At 38.0% G+C, this 10,587-nt stretch overlaps 1 protein-coding gene across 1 annotated transcript; it reads left to right on the top strand.

Moving 5' to 3' along the window:
* Positions 1 to 4: 4 nt before the first annotated feature.
* Positions 5 to 10,587, top strand: BRIX1 (biogenesis of ribosomes BRX1). The gene is given in 12 exon segments (XM_032213460.1): positions 5 to 204; positions 4,189 to 4,248; positions 4,251 to 4,310; positions 4,759 to 4,802; positions 5,053 to 5,123; positions 5,509 to 5,558; positions 5,766 to 5,839; positions 5,934 to 5,984; positions 6,566 to 6,667; positions 8,096 to 8,224; positions 10,123 to 10,129; positions 10,132 to 10,587. Coding segments are annotated over 12 exon segments (1,068 nt in total). The 5' UTR covers positions 5 to 47; the 3' UTR covers positions 10,395 to 10,587.

Below are 10,587 nucleotides of genomic sequence, written 5' to 3'. Positions count from 1 at the left end.
TGGAGATCCTAGAGCGGTCGAAAGGGAGGCCCTCTGGGAGAAGGCAAATGGCGGCGACCAAGAGGCGGCGTGGAGCTGGCAAGGCCACCGCAGCCGGGCCGAAGAAAAAACGCGCGAAGGGAGCTTCGGAAGGGAAGGAGAGCGTGGAGGCCGAGAGAGATCCGTTCTCCGTGCCGGGCCAGGATGAATTCCACATCCCTCCCCGGTCTCGCAGGTGTGGACGCCACGAGGGGGGTTTCTATGGAGGGAGGGTATGGATGCCCCTGAGCCCTTCGCTCCCTGAGGTTAGCATAGATAGAATAGGAATAGGAATCAGAACACTGCAGAGGAGAGGAAAGTAGAATAGAATAGGAATGGAATTGGGAATGGGAATAGGAATCAGAATACTGTGGAGTAGAATGGTATGGTATGGGGTATGGTATGGTGAATAGAATAGAATAGGAATCAGAATACTAGAGAGGACAGGAGAGTAAAGTAGAATGGAATAGGAATAGAATGGGAATAAGAATCAGAATACTGAAGAATAGAATAAGGAATAGAATAGAAATCGGAATACTGGAGAAGAGGGAGAAAGTAAAGTAGAATGGAATGGGAAGGGAATAGGAATGGGAATAGGAATCAGAATACTACAGAATAGAATAAGGAATAGAATAGAATAGGAATCAGAATACTAGAGAGGGGAGGAGAGTAAAGTAGAATGGAGTAGGAATAGAATGGGAAGGGAATGGGAATAGGAATCCGAATACTGAAGAATAGAATAGAATAAGGAATAGAATAGAATAACAGAATACTGGTGAGGAGAGTAAAGTAGAATGGAATAGGAATGGAATGGGAAGGGAATAGGGATCAGAATACTATAGAATAGAATAAGGAATAGAATAGAATAGGAATCAGAATACTGGAGAAGAAGTAGTGTAAAGTAGAACAGAATAGGAATGGAATGGGTATAGGAATCAGAATACTACAGAATAGAATAAGGAATAGAATAGAATAGGAATCAGAATACTAGAGAGGATAGGAGAGTAAAGTAGAATGGAGTAGGAATAGAATGGGAAGGGAATGGGAATAGGAATCCGAATACTGAAAAATAGAATAGAATAAGGAATAGAATAGAATAGGAATCAGAATACTGGTGAGGAGAGTAAAGTAGAATGGAATAGGAATGGAATGGGAAGGGAATAGGGATCAGAATACTATAGAATAGAATAAGGAATAGAATAGAATAGGAATCAGAATACTGGAGAAGAGAGTAGTGTAAAGTAGAACAGAATAGGAATGGAATGGGTATAGGAATCAGAATACTGCGGAATGGAATAGAATAAGGAATAGAATGGAATAGGATCAGAATACAGGAGAGGAGAGTAAAATAGAATAGAATTACAGAGTTGGAAGGGACCTTGGGGGTCTTCTAATCCAACCCCCTGCTTAGGCAGGAAACCCTATGAATTTTGATCATGTGACCATGGGGATATTGCAATGGTTGTAAGTGTGAAAAACAGTCCTAAGTCATTTTTTTCCAGTGCCATTGTAACTTTGAATGGTTACTAAACGAATTGTTCTAAGTTAAGGACTATCTGTATTGGACCTTACCTGCTTTGTATTATTTCTTCATCATGAAGAATGAAAAGAGTCTGGTTTTCAAAAAAATTGTGCAGATTGATGCTAAAGGCAAGATAGAATAATAGAGTTGAAAGGGACCTTGAAGGTCTTTAGTCAACCCCTGCTTAGGCAGGAAACCCTACAGACAAATAGCTATCCCACATCATCTTAAAAATTTCCAGTGTTGGAGCATTCACAACTTTTGGAGGCAAGTTGTTCCACTGATTAATTGTTCTCACTGTCAGGAAATTTATCCTTAGTTCTAAGTTGCTTCCCTCCTTGATAAGTTTCCACCCATTGCTTCTTGTCCTACCCTCTCAGGTGCTTTGGAGAATAGCTTGACTCCCTCTTCTTGTGGCAGCCCTGAGATATTGGAAGACTGCTATCATGTCTCCCCTAGTCCTTCTTTTCATTAAACTAGACATACCCAGCTCCTGCAACCGTTCTTCATATGTTTTAGCCTCCAGTTCCCTAATCATCTTTGTTGTTGTTCTTTGCACTTTTTCTAGAGTCTCCACATCTTTTTTACATTATGGTGACCAAAACTGGATGCAGTATTCCAAGTGTGGCCTTACCAAGGCATTATAATGTGGTATTAACCCTCAAGTGATCTTGATTCTATCCCTCTATTTATGCAGCCTAGAACTGTGTTGGCTTTTTTGGCAGCTGCTGCACACTGCTGGCTCATATTTAAATGGTTGTCCACCAGGACTCCCAAGATCTTTCTCACGTTACTATTGAGCAAGTTACCACCTATACTGTACCTGTGCATTTTGTTTTTCTTGCCTAAATGTAGAACCTTACTTTTTTTACCATTGAATTACATCAGGTTGAAGCAGCCAAATCTTTCTCAGCCATCTAATGCCACTGTACCTCTGAGCATGTGCAAAATGTTTCTGGGAACGTGGGCTGGTATAACAGGGTGCCTGCCTTTCCCTCTTCCAAAATATTTTAATAGAACAGAACAGAACCTTGGAGGTCTTCTAGTCCAGCCCTCTGGTCAAGCAGGAGAACCTATACCATTTTAGATAATGGACTGTCTAAAAACTCTTCTTAAAAACCAGTGATGAAGCAGCCACAATTTTTAAAGGCAAAACTCTTTCCACTGGTTAATTGTCCTCACTGTTAGGAAGTTCTCAATTTTAGGTTGCTTCCCTCCTTGGTTCCAACCATTGTTTTTTGTCCTGCTTTCTGGTGCTTTGGAGAAATATTTGACCCCTTCTTCTGCAAATTTGATGAGTTCCCCTTCTAGTCCCTCATCTAAATCATTTATGAAGCTATTGAAGAGTGGTGGGCCTAAGATGGAGTCTTCTGGTACCCCACTACTTACTTCTCTCCATGTATAGGTAGTACCATTAAGGACTACTCATTGAGTAGTAGCTTCTCTTGGATCTGTAACTTCTCTTTTATCAGAGAAGCTACAGATCCATTTGGTGGTGGTATCTAACATTTGTTGTTGAATAATAATGAGTTGAGCTTTGAATGAATTTTATCAAGGCTGTAACTTTGCAAGTGAGCTGAGGGCGCCTTGTAGGTGAGCTGTAACTTTCCCTGTGAGAAACTGAAAAGTTCTTTGAGTTAATAATTCAATTGGCTGTACAGGTAGTCCTTGACTTGCAACAGTTCATTTAGTGACGGTTCAGAATGCCATTTACAATAGCACTAAAAAAAAACGACTGACGACTGTTTTTCACACCTACAACCATTGCACCATCACCAGGGCCACATGCTCAAAATTCAGATGCTTGGCAAGTGGTTCATATTTATGACGGTTGCAGTATCCTGGGATCGTGTGATCAGCTTTTGCCGACAAGCAAAGTCAGTGGGGAATCCAGATTCACTTAGCAACCAGATTACTGACTCAACAACTTTTAGTGCTTCACCTAACAACTGTGGCAAGGAAAGTCATAAAATGGGGCAAATGTTAACAAATGTTTCACTTAGCAACATAAATTTTGGGCTCAATTGTCATAACTCGAGGAATGCCTGCATAGCGAAAGACTTTTAATGCTGATATATTACCTTTTGGGATGGTGTTTTTGACCAAGGTAGTTCTTTCCATAGTTCTGCCTTGGGAGACTGTGTGGAGGGATTGGTGATCCTCCTTTAGTAGAAAGATTAAATTTTCATGTGATTGGAGGCTTCCTTAAGGCAGTGGTCTCCAACCTTGGCAACTTTAAGAACCTGAGGAACTCTGGGAGTTGAAGTCCACAAGTCTTAAAGTTGCCAAGGTTGGAGACCACTGCTTTAAGGGGTCTTGGACTTTGGCTTTGAAAAGTATTTCTAAGGTTAGAGCAGTGTTTCTCAACCTTAAGTTAAGTGGATTTCAACTCCCAGAATTCCCCAGTCAGCATGAACTCCACTTGCCTTAAAAGTTGCCAAGGATTAGGGCCTGATCCTACTTAATTATTGGGTTTTTTTTTTAATCATAAAATTGGGGACCTCTGTTTGAGATTTTGAAGCTTCTGCCAGATACTTTGTCATATTGCACAGTTTCTTCACATGAAACAATTTACTGTTAGTGTATTTAACCACTGCTTGGTTAAATATTTAATTTAGTTTCTTCTTAACTAGGTCATGCTAATGTTTCTGTTTTCCAGGGTAAATGGAACAACAAAGAGAGGGTCCTCATTTTTTCTTCCAGAGGAATAAATTTAGGACAAGGCATCTAATGAAGGATTTGCGTACATTAATGCCTCATTCTAAAGCAGGTAGTTCTGATTTTACTTGTATTACTTCTCTGTCTTTTTAATTAGGTGCTTATTATTTCAATTTATGAAAGCCTGCACAAATGTGTACACTAGGAATTATTAGTTTCTGAAAAGATATTGGAGTTACAATAAAACCGAGTGAATCAGTAGTTATACAATTATACATATGTTGCCTCATCTTAAAGCCAGTTAGCTTATGATTTTTTCCTGTCCTTAACAAAAGTAAGTAGCATATGGTATGCAACATATGAATACAAAACAGGTTCCACTTTTGCAGATAGAGGTATTAGGAAAAAAACACATGGAAAAACTTGAAAGCATCACCTATAAACTAAATGTGTCAAAGCTGTCATTCTGAATATTAATTTTTGAGAGAATCTTCAGTATCTGTAAAATTCTATATTATTGAAGTTTATAACTTAACAGATGCTTTCTATTTGTGTTATAGATACCAAAATGGACAGGAAAGACAAGCTATTTATCATTAATGAGGTAAGTTGTATAAATTTTCTTTTTCCAAGTTACTAATTGATTGTCCTGGTGTGTGGGAATTTAATTCTACCTTTTCCTGTGTTTAAACTTTCCACTGTGCCGTATTATAAATTACAGACTTGAGGATTATCTAAAACAACATAAGCAAGCTTCATCTGCACTCATAAAATCCTTTTTTATTCTGAATATTAGATAAACACAATGAAATACTCTTCTTTGCTCTGAATATTGTTTTTCTTACTTTATGTAGGTCTGTGAAATGAAGAATTGCAATAAGTGCATATTTTTTGAAGCCAAAAAGAAGCAAGATCTTTACATTTGGTGAGGAAAACATCTGCCTATATATTCCAATTACTGATATCTAGACACTGTGTGACCTATGCACTTTAACTGCCATGCTAATTTTGGAATTCTGGAAATTGAAGCCCACAGTTTGAAAAGTTGCCTTAGTTTCCCACCCCTGCCTAGAGGTTTGGATGTTCCTACTCCAAAAATAAGCCAAAACATCACTGTTGTAGTGGCAATTTGAAAACAATGGCAAAACTTCAAAAGCTTTTAGTATATATTTGGGGCACTTTCAGGCATCTCTTGTCAAATATTGTCTATTTCATACATTCAAAACATTATACCGTGGGCCAATTACTAAAAATGCAATTACCAAAGAAATGCTAATATTGTTTCTGACCATCTTCCATAACTGTTTTAGGCTTTCAAATGTCCCCCATGGACCATCAGCCAAGTTTTTAGTCCAGAACAGTAAGTACAGCCACCTACTGTGTGAAATATTTTTTAATACATCATTTTAACTGCTTCCAAACAATCCACAAAATGCTTGTGGTAATTGTGTTGGGCATTTGCAAAAATTAGTATACTGATCAGCTGCTATACTGTTCTGTTCTTTTAAGCAACTTCTTCCCCACATAGCAGACAGTACATTCTTAATTGTACTTAATATCATTACAGTTCACACATTGGCTGAGTTGAAGATGACTGGAAACTGTTTGAGAGGTTCTCGACCCGTTCTTTCTTTCGATCCAGTAAGAATAAACTTAGTTATGGGACTACTATCCTTCATGGTCTATAATTCTCATGCTTTTTCACAATTCCTAAACTTTATTGTTTCTTTCATAGGTTTTTGACCAGAAACCACATTATGCTTTGCTGAAAGAGCTATTTATTCAGGTCTGTATATATTTAATTATTCCTAAGAGGCAGCCTTCTATTTGTAATGATGTGTTGCACCAGATTTGGAATCCTTTGATTGGGATTTGATGTACATATTTGAGGAACAAGGTTTTATTAGACTTGTAGTAAGCATAGGTTGCACTCCTACTTCAGTAGGAACTGCACATTACATATTTAGTCTTTGTAAAACTTTGTCCATAAGGAAATACAACAGTAAGACCTGAAGAATTAAGCTGAGATTTGATTTTCCGTATTCTACCTCCACTTCTGTGAACATGTGCTGTCATTTTTTCAGTGTCTCCATTATGTAAAGAAGTTGATATGCTCTGTAGAAACCAAGAATAGCCTGGACAGATGTTATGTTGACTTTGCCTTTAACAAATATTCAGAAAGTAGACAGTCTTTGTATTATGAAAACAGAAAAATAATTATAGCCTGACTTTGGGTGATAAACAATTTGTGTGCTCGAACTATTTTAATAGCAACAAATCGACCAGACAAATGGAATGTGACCTTTGTGATACCCATCTGGGATTATGATTGTATTGATCATCAGCGCTCTCATTTCTCTTGACTAGATCTTTAGTACTCCACAGTATCATCCCAGGAGTCAGCCTTTTGTAGACCATGTTTTCGCCTTCTCCATCGCAGATGAGAGGATCTGGTTTCGAAATTATCAGGTTAGTTCCCGTTTTATTTATGAGCACGAGTCAGCAATAGTGACAGGAACTCTCTGAGGTTTTGATCTCTGAAAAAGAACAGGACAATTGAGTTCCAACCCAGAAGAGGTTAAATGGTTTTTTTTCCAAGTTATTTTTCTTTCACTAGATTAGCTTTGATATGTGTGTGTGTTTGTCAAGGCACCTGGTATGCCCAAATATGGGAGGGAGCATACTGCTTCCCTTTTTGCCTTTCACTCCACTCTAGGAGCTTCCAGGCCAAAACTATTTTGTATTGCATTTTTTGCTGATAAATAAATGGAGACTAGTATAGCTCTATTTCAAGCTATTTAGCTCTCATCAGCTAGCCATACCCTTACTGGGATTTGAACTTGGGCTATTTTACATGTTAGACAGTTAAATTAACCTCTAAGCATAAGCTCTCCTCCCTTCAGCTGAGTCAAGGGAATAATTAAATGTTTTTGTCAAGCACCTGGTAAAAGGGAATCAGTATGCTCCCATATTTGGGCACACCAGGTGCCTTGACAAAACATCTAAGCATTCCCCTGGCTCAGCTGATGAGAGCTTGTGTATGTAAAATAGCCCAAGTTCAAATCCCAGTAAGGGTATGGCTAGCTGGTGAGAATTTGGTAGTGATATAAGTAACAATGGTGCATAGAGTTACAGTAATAATTGTAAAAACCATCCTAGGCAAACTCTGGTTTGCCTGCTTCACATTTTTTGTTTTGCACAGTTCCAACAGGACTGAAAGAATTGTTTTCCTTCAGATTAATTAACTGATTTTTTTTTCAAGTTTGTCATTCTGTACAGAGACAAATTGTAAATTTAATTGAAGTTTTATGAAAGAATTAAATAAGAATTCCTTGATTTCTTGTTTAAAGACACAGTAATAAACCAGAATCTGGAATTTATTTATTTTACAAATTTGTATGCTGTCAAATCTCTTTAAGATATAATGGAAAATGCATTTACACAAACGTAATTGTTGATGTGGCAGTATTCAAAGGGAAACACAAAATTTGAACTTAAAGCTTGCTCAAGCTGATTTGTATAATGATAGGCGTATACAGTATAATGGTTACATAGCCACTGAATCATATTTCAATTTCATGCTGCAAGCAATGGGTTCCTCTTCCAGTGATAATTTTTCCACTGACCTCCTTGTAGTTTCCAGTTTTCTTTCTGGGTCAAGGATTATTAAATCTCAGGTGTTCAGGTTATAAAAGCCCTTAAGCTCCTACATAATAAAACCAGGAGTTTGGGGTACACTGATGTTGAAGGTCCTGGAAAAGTAGGTGATAGAAAAGGGCATTGAAGCATCTACCTGGTGATTCAAAGTTCTAATCAGAATAAAATGTTAACACATTGGATCAAATGGTGCTAAGTTTGATTCCAAATGCCAAAATATCCTGTTCGGTTCTGTTGCAGATCATAGAAGAAGATGGAGCTCTTGTTGAAATTGGGCCTCGTTTTGTCCTGAACCTAATCAAGATCTTCCAGGGCAGCTTTGGAGGACAAACCCTGTATCAAAACCCTCATTACCAATCTCCAAATATGGTAATACTATATTCTTGTTTTCATTACCGGTTAGATAACTTTGGTCTTTTTTCTTACGTACTCAAAGTGGTTTATGGTGAAGGAGACGGAGCACAACTCCCTTCTCCAGCATAAAATGCTGTACTATATAGATAGGGTTGAGGGAGAGTAATTGTCCAGTATCTTCCAGCAAGCTTCCTTGGCTGATGCAGGACTTGAACTGGATCTTCACACCTAGCCTCACACTTACTGCAACTTGTAGTTACCCTGGTAGTTGCGTCTGCACCATCTCAAACCATTAATAAAAATTTCAGTATTTTGTTATTTCCCCCAATATTCTACTATGCTGAGTTGTCTCTTAATGACTGCTTCCCTTGAACAATAGTTCATCTTAGGTAGTTTCTTTGGTCTTTATTTAAAAGGCAGTGATTCCTTTGCATGCTATATATCAAAATACTTTCCATATATCTGGAAGCTGCTCCATCAACTTCAGTAGTCTTGTAAACTGCTGGCTGTTGGCTCACAGTTACTTTGAGTCAGTCGCAAGATACTTGAAACAAGAATTCGATGTCTGTTGATTATTGATCTTGTCAGATTAGCTTGTTACATTTTTCTTTATAAACACTTGATATTCTGTGCATTACAGTAATCTGCACGTTTGTGCAAATGTGCTTTGCATGTACCAGAAAAGTGTACATTTGTACAAATCTATTTGCAAAATTATAAATGATGGCTCTTATGCTAAAATTACAAAATAAGTTTAGATTGACCCCACTAGTAACTAGGAACAGTGCACGTCTTCAGTATCTTATTGTGTGATGTAATTTCGTGTCTAGACCCGTGATGGCAAAGCTATGACAGTGTGCCACCGGTGGCGCATGGAGCCATATTTTGCTGGCATAGTAGCCTTGATATTCACCCTTCCAGAGGCCGGAGGAGGCCATTTTCGCCCTCTTCAGGCTTTAGGAAAGCCTCTGGAGAAGCTGAAAACTCCTCCCTGTGCGGGCGCATGTATTGGGGGTCGTGCGCACAGGGGGGTCATGTGCGCAGGGGGTTGGGCACGTGTGAATTTTGGCCACACCTTTAGAAAAAGGTTAGCAATCACTGGTTTAGACCTTTGGTGGACATTCATGTTCATTATTTGATATAGCAGAGACAGCATAATACTAAGTTGTATAATATTTTGTTTTTAGGTAATATTGCCCGAAAGTAGTGTAATACAATCCCTTTTAGATATTAGAACTGGAGATCCAAGTTCAAATTTATCATCAACTATGGAACCATTGGGTAGCTTTGGAGCAGTCAATACATCTCTCAGCTCATCCTTGTCTCACACGATCATTACTATGTAGAAAACAAACTTACATAAACTAAGTTCCTGGACAAAAAGATGAACTATCAATCAATGCAAGTTAATAAAATTTCTGGAAACTGAAACTGGCAAGAGGGAGAAACTGATGGCAGATATTCTTTTGCGCATTGGGGGCTCTGGTTCTACCCAGGAAGCATTCTGGTTCAGTTGCACAAAACTATCTGAAGGGTTGTAGAGCTTTTTCAGTTGCCATAAAACCTCAAACTAGCTAGACTAGGAGGAGTCTAGCTTGATATATGCAGCTTTCTAATTTTTTTTTTATAATTTTATTTTTTATTACCTAAACACATCACATAACAATAGAAAAAAAACAGAGGGAAAAAAGAGAGAGAAAAAAAGGAAAAACAAAACAAAACCCCATCATCACATACAATGTGTCATTTGATCACAGGTGCATCCCTACTACGTTTCCCCCCATGTACACATCTCTCTGTTGTATATTTAATAGACACAATAACCTAGGGTTTAAAAAAATATATGCAGCTTTCTAATATTTTTCAATACCCTACAGTATGCATACTAATTTGCTTTTTTATTATTATTACAGCATCGTCGGGAATAAGACTGGCCCTAGTTGCTAAATTTAGAGAAAAGCAAAACATGAAGCAGTTACAGAAATTGAAGAGTAAGGAAGACCAAGCACTCATTCCTAAAGATCCCACCGAGGAAGTATTTGAAACGCCAGCTGAAGAAAAGCCAGTGGAGATAGAACTGGTGAGGCCAGAACCAAAAATGAGGTTGAAAAAGAAAAAGAAGAAAGTACACCAACGGCAGAGGAAGTGGAAGAGAAAGATTGGCAGAATTGGAGTTCAGAATTAGAACTTTGGAAAAAAAGATGGAGATTAACTGGACTTTATAATATGGGAGTCTTAATCATTTGCTATGCTACTTTTCTAATCAAGTTCTCTACTGTAGCATCATGTTGTAATCACTTATTGGCTGGTGTTAAATATTTTTACAAAAAATTTTTTGGCTTTTCTTGCTTTTTTACTTAAAAAGGAAGTTGGTGATA

This window comes from Thamnophis elegans, chromosome 3 (genome assembly GCF_009769535.1).
Source record: "Thamnophis elegans isolate rThaEle1 chromosome 3, rThaEle1.pri, whole genome shotgun sequence".
NCBI classification, from domain to species: Eukaryota; Metazoa; Chordata; class Lepidosauria; order Squamata; family Colubridae; genus Thamnophis; species Thamnophis elegans.
The sequence above is the reverse complement of the archived record's forward strand: the minus strand, read 5'-3'. Positions and strand labels throughout refer to the sequence as shown.